At 38.5% G+C, this 20,096-nt stretch overlaps 1 protein-coding gene across 1 annotated transcript in view; it reads right to left on the reverse strand.

Annotated features, from left to right (window-relative positions):
- The window catches only part of rasgef1ba (RasGEF domain family, member 1Ba), a 102,511-nt gene that overhangs the window by 78,000 nt on the left and 4,415 nt on the right, over positions 1 to 20,096 (reverse strand). The window contains exon 2 of the mRNA XM_027277406.1: positions 8,289 to 8,333. Within this exon, the coding sequence (XP_027133207.1) occupies positions 8,289 to 8,333 (45 nt within the window). The remainder of the gene's footprint in view (positions 1 to 8,288; positions 8,334 to 20,096) is intronic.

A 20,096-nucleotide genomic window follows, 5' to 3' on the forward strand; every position in this document is an offset into this window, starting at 1 on the left:
ATGATGACACAACACTGAATACTAGATAGATCTTAGGGTGTTCCTCTACACTGTCATGTAGTCTTTACCCACAGAGAAATAACTGGATTAGAAGAAATAAGTCAAGCTCTCTGTACAAAGCAGATAATTAACAGCGATTGTTCCAGCATTTAGAGGAGACGAGACAATAAATAAATATATGCGTTTCTGTATCGAGGGGGAGTAAACAGAAGTGATTTCACACACCCTTGATTCAGTTTTCTTGTGACTGTCATCCACAGCTCTTGATATTTAAAAATGAATCAATGAAAAAAAAAAGTACTCTAAGGTTCATCAGTTATCATGTTTATCATGTACTTATTTATACCTCGAAAGCACAAAATCCTAGCTCTGCATCTCACTGAGCAAAAATAGAAAAATAAAAACTCAAAAGTAATAATGATTCAAATCGCCACCTCTTTTCCTGCACAGTGAAAAATAACTGAAAATGACCCTGCAGTGCCCACTTCCACGTGCTGCTGTCAGGGTGGGCATTCACTCAACTTTAATCTCCTCAAGTTGAGCACTGTCAGGGATTTATGGCTAAATGCCTACAGCTGCATGCTGTTGCATAAATCAGCCCTATTAACCAACCTGTTTGTCTGTGAGACAGAAACAGGAAATCAATGGGAAAGGCATTTCAGTCCAGTCTCAGTTTTATCTGTAATATCTAGGTTAACACAGGGTCAACGGTACAATGAAATTGAGAGCACTAGTTTCAATAGCACTGCATAGAAGATAAAATAAGAAACAGAATATAAGAAATAAAATGGAATGATATAAGCAAAATATAACCAAATAAGATTTGTGGTCATTTGTGGGCATTGCAGATGGAGGTTTTCAGTCCAAGATCAACAAGCCTAGAGACCTCTGTAGAGGTGGATGTGCACCATGTCTGTTGCAAAGGTTTGGTCTGTATGAGAACTAAACAGGGTCCAAGGTATCAGATGTGGGACTTTTGACTATTCACTCAAAGCACTTCATGATGAATGATGTCAGTGCAACAGGGCAGTAGTCGTTTAAATATGTTGCCACTGGTCTCTTTGGTGCAGGAACAATGGTAGCTGTCTTAAAGAGGGTGGGGTCCACGGACTGACTCAGAGAGAGATTGAGAGGCCACTTTAATGCAGCCACACTAGATTCTAATCATTTGGTAGAGATAATGACTGTGTTCAAGTTAGTGTAGGTGTGTACTTATACTTTATGTTTCTGTTCAATTAAACTGCTGAAGAGGAAACCTTAAACATATTTTTACTGATAAGAGTCAAACATATGATGCTCAGATTAAAAAAAAGGAAATTATCTATTCTCAGGATATAACTGATGTCGTAATAACACAGAGAAAATCCTCTTAACCCACATTAGCGGAAAGAAGGATTTAACCTATTAAATCCTGCAGGTTGTTGTCCTTTGCATTATCTGGCTCAAGAGATCAAGTCATATTTCACAAATTCTGAATACAACCTCCTCTTACTATATGAGGCAGTCATTATAAAAGAGCTGCAGCAGACCATACTGGCAGGAAGAATTCCTAAAACCAAACAGCACTTAATGACGAATATAATTTACAAGCCGCTTGGATAATACCAGCAGAACTGGTCCATTTCTGCTTTTGAGCAGACGGCCTCTGGCACCAGGCGTGGACATTTTGTCTCTGCATGACCAGTGTAATTGCAGACCTTTTTGACCCCTTGCTTTTCCAGCATACTAGCTGTTCCCTAATATCACTTATCCTTATTAGTTATTAATACAGGTCCAGGCTGAGTTTTATGAATCATTTATGTGATGGTGCAGAGACTAATTGAAAAGAAAGAACAGATTGGGGTAAAGGTCAGTGTACTCTTTAGGAACTATGGGGGGGAAGCTGTGAATGCAGGAAAAGTCACAAGGTTATTTTTTCATCCATAAACAGCCTAAACACAAAGTACTTCTGGGTGCTAAATCCATTAACACTATTAAAAAAGAGAAGTGTGGACTTACCTACCTACAATCTGTCTGTCTGCAGAACATCAAATCAAAATGTTTGCAGTTATTAGCAAAAATTAATGTACCTTGTGATTGTGGTAATAAACGATAACATATTTGCCACTGTGATAACTCTTCAGAGTTGTAAAATCCTGACTGTGAGGGCTATAAATCATTGCACAGTGTTATGATGTCTGAAAACCCCCAAAACAAATTAATTTCTACCTCAAAACTGGACTTCCTGGATCATTGTCTCATGGGTACCTTAACTTTCATTGTTTTAACGCAGGGCTGGATTCTCACTGACCTTTAACACCTGGCTGAAAAGCAGTGTTTTGCTGCCCTTAAGAATCCTGCGTGTTTCATCTCTTACCACATCCATGATTGGTGTAAATGTTAAAAATGTTCTGGGCTATTTTGTTGGTCATTATCATCAAACTATTTTCAATAACAATTTAATACAAAGTGGTAACCACTGCGTGTGAATGTATGAATAGGCATGTGCGGCAGAAAATAACCTTTACTATTCATTATTGGCTATTATTATTATTGGCAACTATTGGATTAAAAATGAACCACAATAAATAGCTTGCTTTGATTGCTGCGATGGAACCATTTTACCCTCTAAGTAACTAGTAATATGTATTACAATTTAAACAACATATACAAGTACTACAGTTTGACAGCTTTTCGATAACATATCTGTTACACAAACTAGTCAGAAATACAGTATTTCTCTGTTTACTGAATTCTGTTGTGACGAATCATCAGGTGTGGCGATGCAGTCAGTTCCCAGCTATTCCTTATCTTATAATGCTGTCACTGGAAATCAGAGGTGGCCGCCAAATGAGTACTTATGAGGTCAAAAAAAGGGCACCTCTTTTACACTGAGGGGTGAAATGGACTGCGAGTTTAACACAAAACTGTGTGGGCAGTAGAGTAATGGTGCCTGCATAGATAAGTATACTCTACCCCAAATACCCCATTATTTTTAAAGTGGCCCATCCAGCAAAGGATAAAAAAAACAGGCTGCCCTTGCATATTTAGCTCATCCAAAAATGGGCCAGTATTATTTGCCCATGGTGCCCCTTATTTAAGGACTTATTTAAGGAGTAAGGACCATTACGAAATCAACATTAGCTACAGAAGAGGTTCAGATTTTACAATAAATACTGAGCCACAGGCAGATGAGACAGCTACATATTTATGCATTATGAGTATTCTTTACTCCGTCCACTCACGAAAAATATTCCATGCCTTTGCAATCTCTGTGGTCATTTCAACACTAATATTACTGCTGACAAATGTTGACAAAGTGACAAAGAAAAGGTGACGAGGAAGGAAGCATTAAACAAACACACAGTGAACAACACAAACCTTTACACCGCCCGCTGTGATACGATGATTGCTTTGGGGACTTGGACAGCAAAGCAGTACTCCTACCTGTGACCTTTGACCTATGACATCTTACAACAACAAAGCTTCTGATAGAGGAGGACTGCTTGGAGACCACTGATCTATGACATCTGACAAAAGCTAGGTTATTATCTTGATGACTGGCCTGAACTCAAGGTGACTCAGTAAAGTGACTCCGTCTTTATGGAGACCTATAGCCACTGACCTTTCCTCTTTACCCTTAATGATTAGTCCTACAAAGTCAAGTTTCATTCTGTTGTACACATACACTATGTATACTATTATGAATTCTGCCATTAAACCTGTCCTGTAATGGATATATCAGTTTTAAAATAACATAACATGTGATGTTGTTACGAAACATGTGCAAAGTTTATGTAATTTCTGGACAGCTGGCCCTGCCCTAGTTTGCAAAGACTTCTTTTTTTTTAAAAGACCATGTGACTCAGTCCATCACTCACCATGAACCAGGTCATGAGCAAATCACGTCACACTGCTGCTGAGTGATCATATATTTAGAGCCAGTTAGAGCCAGTATTATTTTGATCAGTCAGAGAATGACTACTGTATGTTTCGATTGCCACGTAGGCTGGTTCTCCACGCTTAAGGGTGACAGCAAAATATGTATATGTAAAAGTTTAAACTGTAGCAACAGGTCTTACTGCATCAGCTCTAAATGTCCTCTACAGGCTCACTCTCAAATAGCTTGCAGCAGACTGAGGATCAGCTTTTTCAGAGTAAACAGTTACAACACAATGTTTAAATTGGAAAACAATCTTGTGAGCTTTATTGTGGAGATGGTATGCGTTCTGTAGGTCTGGGAGGAAAATTAAAATAGAATTAGGTCTCTGCAAGAAGCTTTTTAGGATGCAGATTTATCATTAAAGAGGAAAACAGGGGTTATTCGGTGGAGTAACTGACCAATTGAGATGCCCTGGATTCAACATCCAGTGGAAAAAAGTGGTGGTGTAGTAAAGCTATAAACTCTTATCCTGCTCTTCAGTTCTTCAATTTGTGTATGCTTCTGGATGTTATGCAGCATGACCAGAATTGTCTGGTGCATTTGGCACTTTGTTTCAGTCGTTAACTTTTATGTTTGTGCCCTGGTGTGAATAACAAGTATAGCCAGACTATAACTGTCAAACTTTTTTTTTTTTTTTTTAAATATACACTCATTTTGAATTTCATGCCTGCAACATGTTCTAAAAAAGTTGGGCCAAGAACATATTCACCACTGTGTTACATCACTACACTGAGTAAGCACTGAGGATTTTTTTTTACAACAAAGCCACGCTGTTGTATTTTGCTGAAATAAGCTGGATGGATGGCAGCATATGTTGCTCCCTGCACCTCTACATAGTTATCCTAACAGGTACACTAAAGCTCACAGGAGAGTGATGGGTGTGTTGCACACTTTAAAGATGGCCAGGCAATTATGTTACAAATAATCTATCCATCCATCCATTATCTGTAACCGCTTATCCTCACTAGGGTCACAGGGGGCTGGAGCCTATCCCAGCTGACACTGGGCGAGAGGCAAGAGGACAATTTGGACAAGTGCCACAAATCAGTCCCACCAAATATTTAAAAGACAATCTAGAAACTAAAATGTTTGTGCCACATATAGTTCAGTCGCGTTTGATTTTGCACACAAACTTTTATGTATTATGTTATATAATGTGTCCCTTTCTGATAAACACTACAGGCTGAACTCGAGGAGGTGTCTTGTGATATTGACCCAGGACATTGATGAAAATGGTATTTTCCTGTTAGATACTGACTTGAGGTCGTGCAGTTTGTACCGGTTTGTCCCCCTCCTACAGTTTCCTTTGATTGCCTGAAGAATTTCCTAACAGCCATGACATCATCAGTCTTCACTTTCCCAGAGCGTTTAACAACTCCATCCATCATGGAAAGGTTAAGTTCTAAATATTATATAACAGCTGAAATGTCAAGCCTACACTTTATTCTTTTTACAAAACACACACACTGTATTTTGCTTTGTGTCTAGCTGACAGCTCAGTTGTGGGGTAGTTATTCTCATATCTATTTTTTTTTTTATCACAAACTCCAAAAATGAAGCCCACTTGTGACCCACTAACACACAAACTGGTGAGAAACCATGTGATATTTTTGTTGTTCCTTTTTCCAGGCAATTTTATCTCCCTGTCTGCTATAATCATGTGGAAAAGCTACATTCACAAAAATAGCTAAGTGTATATTTCTATTAATTCTAATTGTCTATTTTTACTCTCCATGTTGAGATGTGATGAAATTTGGTTTTGATTTTGTATTTTACCTCCAACGTTTGACATCTACACACAAAATTTCTTTCTTTCTTGGCCTAAAGCATGAGGTATTTTATTGAAGCTTTTACATGTTTCTTTGCATCACCTCCAGAGTGCATATTTGTCTTTTGAAGTTCATATTTCTTTCAGTTTAATTGTTGGGGTATGGCTTATGAACTAACCCTCAGGCCTGTAGTACAGTATACCATAACCTACATATATATGCAAATGCAGATATTAAAGCTATGCAAAGTCAATTTATTGTATTTTGTTAATATATAGGGTGAAGCTATCTCCTCCTCCTTACAATCTTTGACAACTGTTATTCCAGTGCAGTCTGACCAGTTTCTTGCAAAATTCAGGAATTACTTCATGTTAATGCTATTGTTATTATTATTGTTATTAACTTTTGAATGCATGACACATTAAATATGCACAGTAACCAGTTTAAATTCACCCAGTGCAGTATTTTTGGTCAAATCAGTGATCCTGAAAGCCAGCATTGTGGTATGTTTTTGTCTCTGGAGCTTCTTAAAAACACATTAATTGTAATATACTTTGATAGTTGAATTTATAAGTATGTATGACCAATTTGTGTTTAGTTTTAGTAATTTTATTGGTTTGTTGACAAAAAAAAATACAGGTTCAGGCCAGGCTGTATCTATTCAAAATGTTTACTTTGCACAAGAAAACCGTATAAAACTGCCTACTTAACTTCCCTGTGTCTAGCCCTTCTTGGGGTGTCAGAAGACCCTGCCAAAGAAAAAAACAAGCCCAGTATTGACCTCATGCTTCTCAAATGATCAACGCAGGGTGTCTTTCCTCAGCTTTGATCCTAGATGAGGTAACTGCAAGTGAACACCTCTGAACCCTCAATGCCCAGCGACCTCACAGGGCTGCTCGGTGACACAAAAACCACCAGATTACAGACTCATTCAGGTTTGTTCAATACTCACTAGGCTGACAAAGAGAATTAGAGAGAGTGTGAGATGAAAGATGAGTTTGGCTGCATTCGCAGACAGCCTGTGATTAGCTGGGAGACACAGAAAGGAGAATGAGCGGTAGTTAACCCATGAATGTGTCAAGTACCCGGATTATTATTTATAGGTAGTACACACACTCACATGACTAATTTATCTGGTTAATTTGATCTAATAATAATAATAAATTTGAGCTAATTATGGTTTCATGAATTTAGTTACATGATACAATATTTAAAGAGGATGACAATGAACAAGAAAAGGTAAGAAGAGAGACAAAGTGAGAAGGATGGCAGTCAAACAGAGAGAGAAGATCAAAGCAGTGGCCTCCAGTGTTCAGTCCTGAGTGGGAAGAGTGTGTGTGCGTGTGTGTGTGTGTGTGTGTGTGTGTGTGTGTGTGTGTGTGTGTGTAAATGTGTGCTCTACTTCAAAGCGTTCAGCCATTCACCTTGTGTTAACCTTATGAGGTCTCTTCTGTTTTTTGATAGCAACACCTTTCACCAAGTTATAGTAAAGTATGTTATTTACCAGCGATGAATGACATAAATTATATAAAAATAACATAAATGCTGAGATATTTCATTCCTGAGTTGGATGCTAGCAAACCACATTAGTATGGTTATCAGAAAAGTCACCTGACTTTGTCAATGTCTATGTCAAGCTGCTGATGACATTGGTTGTCAGTCACCAAAACTGTCCTATCACTGAGTGGCATGACAGTCATGTGACTTAATTCATTTGTAATAAGTCAGTGTGACCAAGTAATGGTGTTAAAAACACACGGCGACCAAAATCAGCTTTTGGAGAAATGCAACCAGATGTTATGTTGCGGTAGCCAGTCCAACAATCAAACCGTTCAAACTCCTCCACAGTCAGCCTGAAATATCAGTGAAACAGGGTGCTCTCCAGCTGGAGTCCATAGACTAATATATGATACTCTGCCAGTTGTGTTCTAGCTTGTAGGCTATGCTACAAATAGGAATGATAACAAGAACCTTCGACTGGTTCGTGTCCGTTTGCTGGTTTGAGACAGCCGTGGTCGAGCAACATAGATAGTAAATGAGAGTAAGGAAGCAGTGATAGCAAGAAAGATGGTGTATCTCTTTGAAATAACATTTACAGTTACATTTATCAAAAATTGACATATCCACACCCCCAGCACCCCCTTAATAAACAAGCCAAAGCCTTCCATAACCACAGTCCACCAGCACAGGTGTTGTCAATTTTACTGTCTGACTAGACTCTCCTCAAGACTCAAGACTGTATACAGACTGACTTGAAATGTATGAAAATAATTTGTAATGCAGCAGTACACTACATCTGAATACACAGCACATGTCCGCTTCATTTAGGCTGGTGTCAGTCGAACCCTGATGAATACCATGTCTGCATGCGAATCCTCTCTGATGTTGCAGCAACACAGCCTTCCAGTCTGCTTGATCACAGTTATCATGTGATGTTTTGAGCCAAGTTATCAGCACGCAGTGTTTTGTGTGCAGTGAGCAAACTCTGCAGCATGTTTTGTACAGTTGGCTGTGTGCGAACATCCTGTTCTTTCAGTGTGGACAACACAGAGACTCACAACAGAAACATAAAGTCAAGGTTTCAAGTGTTTACCCACCCGCTGTTTGGAAGGCCTCAGGGCAGGATGGGGTTGTCTCCGACACTGCAGGGAGAGAGGAGAGTGTCATCAGAAATATTCATCATCTAACTGAAAAAAGTCATTTTATGGTCACTGTCAGACAAATATTAGGGATGCAGTTCACCCACTTGTAGTGTTTACACACAGGGTTTAAAAAAGGCTGAACATAGAATGGTTGCGATGCATTGAATCTGAGCACCAAGTTTTTTAGAAAGCATGTCTTTTTATGAATTACTTTGAATTTATATCTCAATGGTAAACTTCCTGTCTTATAAAACACAGATTACTCTTACATATTTATCTCATTGAAAATGGGTAAGAAGTATTTGTATATTATAACTTCTGTTGCTTTAAATCAGGGAGTAAGGATCGTTATGAAATCAACATTAACCACAGAGGAGAAGCAGATTTTGCAATAAATACACTAGTACTAAGTACTAAGACAACTACACCATTATTAACTACTCCTTACTTCATTCAATCAATCACTACTGAATGGTGCACATCAGTGGGGATTTAGGAGTGAGTATAGTCAATGGAGACTGAAAACTGTAAACTCTGTATACTCTGTGTACCTGCAAAAACCAGTGGACTTTGGAAATAAAAATATGTAGTAACATTGGTGTCACTTTTTAAATGTTTGTTTTGTGTAGAGCACTCTGAAACATTGGTTTTGATCCTTTTAGTTTGGTTTTATAATGACACCAGACCATCATTATCATGATGAAATGAAAGATTTCGATTTATGACAGAAAATCAAGAAAAGAATATCTGAGGGGAGATAAGTGGAAAGTCTTTAGAATAGATAACTGAGCTTAATTCCCTATTGGTTTGCCATCAGAGAAGTTGTTTTGTTCCATTAACTTAATGCTGTAAATGCAAAATGTGAATGTCTGCACTTAAACTGTGAGCATTAAGACAAATGGAGCCATTAGTGGTATTTAAAGACGAACATGTTAGACTTTTTCAGGAGACGACAGAACAACGGATCTCACGAGTCTTTAAAAAGGCTCAGTGTGAAGCTCCCGAAGGAGTTATACACTAAGAAAACACTGCAGACTGGTAATGAAGCCCCACATGGGAAGACACACACACACACACGCACACACACACACACAGCAACTCACAGCATGTCTTCTAAGGCAGCAAAAACACTGTTTAATGTACATAAAAAACATACTGCCTCATCTGGAGAGTTTTGAGGGTATGATGGAGAGTAGGTGTGAGATTAAGAGGGTGAGGGAGGGCGTGGGGGGGTTGCGTGACAGTTCAGAAGGTGGTCATGTGCTCGCCACATTTCTGCTGTACTCCCATGCAGCAGGCTTCAGCTGGATGAAGGTGATTTTTTTATCCCAGAGGTGACTGATAAAAACTGGGTGAAAATAAAATCTATTTACCTTTGATACAAAGAGCCTGACATCTTTCCACTGGCTTTCTGTTACTTCTTTCATGAGAGGCTAAACATCTTGTCATGTTTACAAAGATATTAAAATGATAATTTTATTAGCGTTTAACTACTGCTCCCATTAGGCCTGTAAGAGCTGCAATGTGTCTATCATTAAAAAGTCAATCTTAATCTACAAATAATGAACTTGAATTGGTGTATAAAGACATCACTGTGCTATTAGAGCACCCTAATATGCTTGATTGCACTTTCAATGAAGGATGCAATATTTGATGGAATTAATGAAATACCGAAACACATCAATTCAGTCTCTTGTTGGATGCATCTCTCCTTTGAGAGAATAAATAATGGTTGAAAGTAACAAAGGCTAAAATATATGATACATTTAAAATTGACACACTCAACACAATAAAAAATCCTTAAGAAAATCCAGTCAGTCAGATTTAGGAGGCCCTATATATAGAATATTGCAGAACTTGAATGTTATATTCATAACTATGTTTTCATTTGTGTATTATCACCTGGAAATGAGAATCTTTACGTTTTTGTTACATTTGGATGAGTTTGTTTGAGTGTCTGCCAATGTATCAAACAATGTAATAACAGTACTGAATAAACAGGACTTATTTGAAACTTGAAGTATCCCAAAATATACCATTACATATTTTTTTTCCTTTTATATCTCCCATGAATGTTTAAATTGTTGACTTTCCTGTCATGAAATTACTCCTGTAACTTCTACCGACTTCCACTTTTTCATTAACTTGTTAATCCGCTAAAAATCAAAGAGCACAAAGAGAACATATCACACATAACTTCTTACTGAATAACTGAAGCTCAAAGTGCCACTTCACACCTTTATTTTACTGAGCTCACTCTAATTCAACAAGCACTCACTGATAAAATATGATGTCTACAGCCAGGAGCTACAGATATAAAATAAATAATTCATGTTTCCAAGTCAGAAAGAAGATCAGATTGTTCTGTGGTCAAAAAAGCGTTTTACTCAGGAAGATTATTGCTATGACCTTTAGAGGAATATTACACTGCGGACAGGAGAGAGTCACGGTGGCTATGATTGAATGTATCTTTTATTGGAAGAGAGGGACGATGTGAAGAGACAGTAGGCCAAAGAAAATGAGAACTGGGGAATGAGACAGAGAGAGAACTGCTTTGTGTCTTAAGTACAGCGGGACATTTAGTTATAGATATCACAGTTTCAGTCTTCTCATCCATTTTTTTAAGTTTATGTCATATGTCAGCGGCAGCTGCTTTTGGAAGATTCAGCTTAAATGAGAAGGAAAATGGCTTAGAAAGTTTGATCACAGACAAAAAGAAAAATCATGTAAGGTACTTGTGAAAGACACGTTCCTGGGTCCATACAGTGGTTCTCAACCTTTCCAAGGAACAACACTGGGATGTCTTTCTCCAAAAGTTGATGGCTTTAACTTCTCCACTGATAATCACAGTTTTTTTTTCTTATGCCTAACACCTCTGCAGTTTAAATGAAAAGGAAGACTGCTGTCTGATTTAGCTTGAATCAGAAAACAGGATTTCTTCATTAAAAGGTGACAAAGTCTCTCCACCAGGGCCCTGTTGATCATTACGGTATGGAAATTTCTCTGCTGCTTCTTCGCAGTGTCTGCTATCAGCTCCTTGCTGTCCTTCACAGAGAAGTTGCTCCCATTGCATCAGTTCTTTGACCATCACAGAGGTGAAACAGGCTTGAGACTTTAACATAAAAGAGTAAATATCATCTTCACAGTCAGATGTAACAATCCACATCATCAGTAGATAGATGAGAGAACGGGGTAACCTTCCCGCTGTGGAAGGTCAGATGCAGAAATGTATGTGTGTGAGAGCAAGTGAGAGTGTGTGTATGTCTGTATAAAGGTTACATGGGACCTCAGCGCATCAGTCGTCATACAGTAACGAGGTGAGAGGCGTCAGCAGGGTCACACCAGTCCTGTTGTGGTGGGGTCAAGGTCAACTCAGTGACCTCTTAACAATGTTGACTAACATCATCAACGTCAGCACTGATGCCGTTCAGTCACATGGGTTTATTCAAAGTTTGTGTTGTTTGTGTGAACTGATACAAACGTAGCCACTGTTAACGTCAAAAAAAACAAAACATTTTTTTATGCAGAAAGTGAATTTTGTACAATTTATTTATTGCAGACAGTTTTCCTTCACATGGAAGACATTTACAGACAGTCTGCCACTTCAATGATATGTTCTCGACTCTGACTTTGTTTTGTTCCTCTAAAACAGAGGTCCCCAAACTTTTTTTCGGTGTGGGCCACATCAACGTGCCTTTCTGTGATGGGGGACCGGGGTCAGTCTATAACCGGAAATGATATCAGTCCTACCAGGATTTTTGACCTTTTTTTAAATAGTTGCAGCCTTAAATGCCTGATGTTGCATGGGGTTTTCAGAAAAAATTGCAGTGAAAGTTGCCGTGCTTTTTACATTTTTGTTGCAATTTTGTTGCGGGCGAGGGCGCTGTAAAGCTCACGGCCGGAGTCGTAAGCCACCTTAACCCCCGAGCATTTCCAAGCCGACCCAGAGCCAGTCGTGCCGCACCGCCGCGGAGGAAACGCGCCCGTCAGAGGCCAGCCAGCGCCGGGGAGAGGTTCCACGAGGTGATCCTCCTGCACCGTGTGGCCGTCCCTGACCCGCCGAGTTAAATCCCCCGGGCAGACTGCGCGGAAGTTGATCATAAGCAAAGTCACGTCCAGGTTCATGCAGAGCTGTTCAGCAACTAAAACCCTTGACTGCTGACAAGAAAGACGTGTTTAACATGCACATATTGACATGTTAATACCAACTTCCTCCTCTGCTATGGTGTACATGTACATATGTATGAAGTTGTATTGGCAAATGGATGTTTATGTACATATCTGTGCATGTGTGTGTGACAAAGACAAAGTTATGTGCATATGAATGGTAGGGGGTCCTCTTCCTGAATGCAGAGTGCATCCAGAATATCTCATTGCTATTCATGTGAATGAGTCTCCCTGAATCAAACAGCAGCCAAAAGCATATTTGCACTGAGTTAAAATGCATGTTATACTGCAAGTTTCCTTCTGAATGAAATCTCCATCGCCTAACGTTTACAGTGTAGCTACGGAACATCGAAGGGAGAGATGTTCCTGCCATCTTTAAATGGTGTTTTTAGCCTAGAGCACATCATCTGTCTGCCTTTTTCATTCCACCAATTTTACTTTTCTCCTTTGAACTTGAGCTACAGAACTAATTATGAACATCAAAGCACAAAAATTCACCATCTCTGAACAAGATTCTCAAAGTTGTCAAGTTGCTGTTACTGTAAGTTGATGTATTGATTCTGAAAACCAACAGCAATGAGTTGGAGTTGAGTCTTTTACAATAACTTTAATATTTTCACAAAATTGGTCATTGGGCCTGCCTCAGGTCCACTGACGAGCCACATCTTTGCCGACCTTTAGATTAGCTGGGAGGCGGAAGTACCAGGACTGCCAACATGGCTTCACAACCACTCATCACACATGCGCTATCCTTTCTTTATACTGTCATTGGTTGTTATCCATTGGTGAAACATGCCTTTCATAGCAAAAGTGAAATTCTAACGTAAACCCTTAAACCAAGTCTCAGTCCTTTGAAGAAGACAGGACCACACAAAATACACTCAAACATTTGAGCAAGGCAGTGAGACCATTGCTACCATACCAGCAGTGACAGACAGCTTCTGCAACATTGTGGTGACGCCCCACACTGTCATGTGAAACAGTGTGGGGCATGACTTGCAGTGTTTCCCCGCTCTGCCCTTCCCTTCCCTATCTCATCTCTATCCAGTCCCCTTGTCATGTTCACACTGATAGGATGCTGTTTCTGTGCATGTTTTACCCGGGATGCTGACTAAAGATTCAAATTTTGACAACACTGCACACTCCCATTTATTATTTACTTGACTGATGCTCTTAATTCATCCTTGTTGTTTTGTATAATAACACGTGGAAATAAATTATTGGATGTTTAAAAAGGTATCACATGCAAAATACTGTACAATACAATTTCCTTTTATACCTCTCGACAGACAGACAGAGACAACTTTACGTGCATCTATCCTATCTAAATATTGTATTTTACTTGTGTTATTTCTAATTTATCTAAAGCATCAAGAAGTTAATTAATTCCTTGATCCACAGGCCAAATGGCAATGGAATACACAGGCTTCATCTGTATAATAATAATTATACAGTAACTCCTCAGTAATAAAGGCAATGCAATAGTAGTTTAAATGTTTATCTCTGCTTTGACAAGAGTTAACCAGTGACATGCACTGGGTTATACGTTGCACACTGCCCCCTTGTGGTTAAACCACAAGTGGACAAAATACAGTTATATTACATATCGACAGAATCTTTTTTTCTCTAGGTTAACATTACAAGCACCAGCAACCCTCTAGTCTCAACCACAATTGTCTAACATGTACAATGCATTCATCATCACACAGATAGAATCAAACATAGAAAGCAACCACTGTGGAAGTCCATTACCGCCAGCAATAGTTTTTCTCACAGTTAATGTGACAAAATGATGAGGTAAGTAAAGCATCAATGATTTGTTTTGATTCAATATGTTGTTTGATCTTAATATGATAGTATACCACATTTGAGGCAAACATTTTCATTCAGTATTTATTACTTAGTATTGAGAGAAATGTTGTCATATCTGATCGCTACAAACAAAATGCTTTGATTTCTGATTAGATGCCACCTTTAGGATTCGGTTTTTAAAAAAAACTATATGAGCACAACATTTGTCTGGTAAGGGTTTTTTGTGGTATTAGTATGATAATACAGTAAAAGACATCCTGATGTAGAAAAGAATTAAGTGATGAAATGCTATAACTGTTCTTTTTTATATATAAGAACCCACATAGCAAACAAAAAGAAAATAATTTTTTGTTTGTTTAGTTGTTTTTCAACTGGCAGACATGGGCTTCCATATACAGTATGCTACCTGTAGGTGTCTGAAGGGAAGATTATCTTAAACCTGGATTTGAGTTTGCTCCCATCTTTGTTTCTCCAGCCAGAAAATTTCAAAGCTTGGTACAATGGTGAATCCTGCCTAAAGCCGAGTTTGGCCAGAGCGTCAGCCCCAGAGGTCTGCCAAACAAGGCAATTATATCCCAAAATATTCTTCCCTTTAAGCCTTTAATATCCCCTTAATGGAACAATAATTTTCAAAATTGCTTCCAGGACTCATGGTAAAAGTCAAATTAGCCTTTGAGAGCCTAGTTTTTGGAGAAGATTTCCTTCTTCTGGGAAAGTTAGAGGTTTTATTAATATCTGTACAGTTTTCTTAGAGCTGGTATCCAGCAGCTATTAGTGAAACTGTATCTTCTGGGACTTCTGGATGGGCTTCACCATTCAGTTGTGGTGTCTGATAATTGATCACAAATAGCTGTGGAGATAATGGGAAAGCTGGTCGCTCTCATGTTTGGCACATTTAGAAGCACAGCTGTTTGTCATGAAGGGAAAGGAGGCTCTGATAACAGTCTTCATCAACACAGTCATTCCTCTGCCAGGAAGGAAAAAACCTCCCTGATTAGCAGTTGGGTTTGACTGACACCTCGCTCTAAAGTGACCTACAACTGAATAACTCTCCTCTAAAACGGGCTAAGATCAGATTGTCCTCAATTAACCAGACGGACATAGAGAGGAACCATAGTTCCAAGTCCAAGTCCACATACATCTGCATCTTCTGAGGATATTTTTATGCTTTTCTAGGTTTTTACCTGGCAACCACACAGTCATAATCTCTGCAGTGTCCCATTTACATCCAGTTAGCTTCTTGAGCTAAGAGAAACATAGACAAATCACCATCCTAATGAATGTAAAACCAGTTTATTGATAATACACATGGGGGTATTATACAGGAAAGACAAACAGTCAGAAGTTAACCATCTCCCACATTAACAAGGAAAAAGATAGCATCAAACACGTCTTGTTAAATAGAACAAACAAAAATTGGTTAAAAAGTCAATTTGATTTAACTACTGTATATCAGACTGTGTGTGTGATTCTTGGATCGTCTTCCTGACTCAGATCACCTGATCACAAACCCCCAGAAATCTCTTTCCTTACATATTTCTTGACAGGTGAGACAGCTGCAGCTATAAAATAAACTGTAGACCAGGAGACATCTCTCTCTCTCTCTCTCTCTCTCTCTCTCTCTCACACACACACACATACATACCACATACACATCCAACTGCAGGTAGCAGTGCCCGCTCTAAAAGTAGCTACAGTCAGTTACTTTAGAGCTGCAGCAGTGCCTTGCCACTAATAATGATTAACACACGCTTTCCCAAACACTATCTGCAACTACTAGTTTAAAAAGGAGTGGTTTCTCTATACTGGGAGCGCACTTATTGGATTTTGGTGGAGAGTTAGATCAGAAGATCTTTTTTCATATCTGCTGATTAGCTTAGCTCAGCACAAATAATGGAAACAGGCATATAGCTAGCCTGCTGCTGTTGTAAAATAGAAGTTAGATTCCTCTAAGACTGAAATAATGTGTTAAAACAACAAAGTTACACAATAACACAAACCTACAAACCCATCAAGGCAGTAGAAGACTAGAAACTCCCATGTTCTACAAGGTAAAATGGAGTCTGTTGACTTTGAAGAGTCATTTAATGAATGTTTCGGTTTAAACAAAAACATTTTACTCTTTAATATTAATGTCTATTCACTCTTGCTGACATTCGCTCTTTGTCAAATGGACTGATTTCAAGAATTGTATCCCAATTTGTAACTTGGACACAAAAACATGGTAAGATAAGTGCCATTAAACCATTTTACACAAACTTAATTTGAATAAGATCATTTTTTTTGGCCTTTTCAAACTTTTTATTCGATAGAGACAGCTGAAGAGCGACAGGAATGTAGGGAGAGAGATGCGGAACAACATGCAGGAAAGAGCCACAGGTCGGATTCGAACCCCTGGCTTCCGCAGCAAGGACCAAGCCTCTGCACATGGGGTGGCCGCTCCACCAATCGAGCCAAATGCCGCCCCCACAAACTTAATTTCAAGAGTGTTTTATTTCTTTCACTTGTGATTTATATATTTTGTTGTTTCTCTACTCTTGACATCATCAGACTTCCTGTCTTGGCTTCTACCACATGACAGACTGACAACAAAAACAATTACACACTGGTCTGTTCCTTTTCATCCCATCCCTGTATGCTCTTTACATGAAGCATCAACTTTATACAGATGGGGCTGTCAGTGTGATGGATCGACTTCCTGGGATGGTCTCCCTCTCAGTAACACAGAGGAGCTGCAGTAAAACATGACCTGCGCCTCACTTCCTACTCAAGTGTCTGTCAACGTTGTTGATTTACAGCAGCAAACTTTTTTTACTCTCCAACATCTGAAAATAAAACCTTTGAAGTGATGAAGTGCTAAAATATTTTACTTTTGTCTTGATTTTAGATTTTTTTGTTTGTTTGTTTTTTTGTTTTTGTTGCTACTTGTAGCTCTTGGTTGTATATTAAAACCTGATCCCCCCCCCTGCTGGTTAATGAGTTGCATATGATGTTGACCCATGTTGTCTTGGTTTTTTTTCCACATGTAGATAATCTGCTGATTGAGAAGAGAGAATCAATAAAAAGGGAGGTTAGGAAACTTGGGTCTCTCTCTCTGTTCCGCTTTCCAGCCTGAGCATCATGTTTTATTGTGATATGTGGCGCAATGGAGACTTTAGTTTGTTTCGGGTTTTCCTTTATTTTGTGATGGGACCAAAGTCCTATTTTCATGGCTTTATGTCTCTTTGTTAATTCTTGATTTTCTTGAAGGTTGATTTAGGGTTAAGAGAAAAAAACAGGTCCTAGCCAGACTCTGATACTTCCTTTTTCTTCAGTGTTTGTGTTGCAACTCCTCGATCATATTCGACCAAATTGAGGGTATCGTGTGGTACACACTGGGTGATGGATTAGGGGTCATTTGATTTGATCATTTGGGCTGATCTGGGGCTAAATACATTTCAACTAGACTTGACATACAGTATAGTTTGTCTCTGTGTTGCCGGCTTTAATTAATACATCATAATCATAATGTTATAATTCCCTTCGGACCATCTGTTGAGGTGTCAGACTAAAGGCTCTGCTAATGATATTTTTTGTTTACTTGATAAACGAAGCTTTACACTGCATAACCACTTCACAATCATTAGTGCGTCACTCCAAAGCTGTATGCTGAACATGCAGTGATGTAAAGACTATCAGTGTCCTTGAGAAGACATTTACAGAGGCAATATTGAGGATTTTTATTGGACCCAGAAACACCTGACGTAAGATGATCTAATCCAAACTATAAAATCTGACAGGTTTTCACAGCTTTAGTTTCTTCTTTCTGAGCACACACTCTTATTTTTCCAGCGTTTCCACTGTTATATCCCAACATTCAGGAGAAGACAAAGTTGAAACTGAACCCAAGTGAGCATTTCCACAAATGTGATATTATGACACAGTAAAAGTTTATAATAAAACACAACTGAAAAATACTCTGAGCAGATGTCAGAAAGATATTTAGCTTCTGCTCCTTTTAGTCCACTCAGTCCAAACTGTCTGTTGGACAACTTGGTATCACCACCTCGCTTTATCATTAGAGATTACATTTCCTTTCCTTTGGGCGGTTATAACCTCTTACAGTTAATTTATCATTAAGTGTGATAGTAATAGTAATAGTCTGTAATAGCCTGAAGATGAAATTAGCACAAATTAAGTTCACAGATAGATGTATGCACTTAGATGTGTAACATAGACGTCACAGGATGTATATTATTTCAGCTACACATAGATGTATATAGAGAACTCGATACAGCGTTGGAGGCAGTATTACGTTCAAACTTATGGAATCTGCTCAGTGGTGAATTTGGCCGAAAAAAAGTTTGATTTCTGTGCTTAAAATTTCTCTTCCACATGTGCTTTTAAAATGTGTGGCCAACAGAACAAACACACTGGAGACTTCTCCAGGGATAGTGTGAATATTACAAAATGGGGTTGTATGAGGTACTAATCTATAGACAGTGTATGACCTACACTAGACAGTGGTCAGCAGTTTGTTGACGGGATCCTCGCACGCTAATGTTTTCACTGCTTGACCTTGTTGTCGCACTAATCGTAGAAGCGTGTATTCCTATGCATAAGCCCATCTGACGGTGCACTTTATTACACTACAGATCAGTTGTTTGGATCAAAGTTACAGCGGTACAGTCAGATCTGCAGCGTAATACAGAGCGCTGTGCAGTGTACTGTAGGCAATACACGGACTATGAATAAGTACTTCAAACAACCCTGCTTCAAAATACCTGAACTATCTCTCTAAGGTTTTGATTAAAAAAATTTCTCCTGAACATGTTGCCATCAGCAGTGATTTTAATGGTTGTCATAGTGATTGAAGCTTTTAAAATTATTTATTTTTTAAATTACCTTGGCTCTTTTTATTCTTTGGCTTTCTTTTCTGCTTGTGAAATACTTTCCTTTTTCTCTTTCCTCCTCCTCCTCCTGTTTTCTCAAATACACTCAACATAAAAGGGCATTTGGCACTAAATGCTTGTGCAGGATAAAATGAACAACACACACACACACACACACACACACACATATATATAACTTGTCAAGCTCAGCTCCAAAAATAAATAAATAAATAAATACATTTTTAAAAAGACTAAGAAATTGCTGCTATTATCATCATTATATATTTTTAAATACATAAAAATATCTTTATTGGTGTGAGTGATCATGCATCAGAGTACGGAGAACAGAAAGCAACAAAAAAATAAAAAACAGACATGTGGTGAAAAGGTTTTTGTGTGTGTGTCCAATTGATATTCAAGTAACTGTCCTCTATCCATAAAAAATGTCCATAACCACTGGATTCATATTCAGCATCATGCTTTTGCAGTGTTTACTTGTCACAAATAATTACAAAAACATATTTATTGGCATAAACATCATAAAAAATTAATCTGAACAGATGAAGCATTAGAATTCATTTACAGGGAACATGATGCACTGTCGCACTGAGCATCCTTGTCTTTTGAAATTATTAACACACACACACACACACACACACACACACACACACACACACACACACACACACACACAAGTCCTCTCTGGACCCTGACAGACAGTTATGCAACACATCATCCCCGATATGATTTGACAGTTTAGTGATGTTGGATGTGTTATTTATGTGTGTACTGTATGTTATTGTGTATTTGTGTACAAGTATGTGTATGTGGAATAGAAACAGGTGTTTGCATAATTTTGTGTGGTTTCTAATGAATGGTAATAAACACGTTTTTGTTCAGCATTTTCACGGGA

This window comes from Larimichthys crocea, chromosome III, assembly GCF_000972845.2.
Source record: "Larimichthys crocea isolate SSNF chromosome III, L_crocea_2.0, whole genome shotgun sequence".
Classification (NCBI taxonomy): domain Eukaryota; kingdom Metazoa; phylum Chordata; class Actinopteri; family Sciaenidae; genus Larimichthys; species Larimichthys crocea.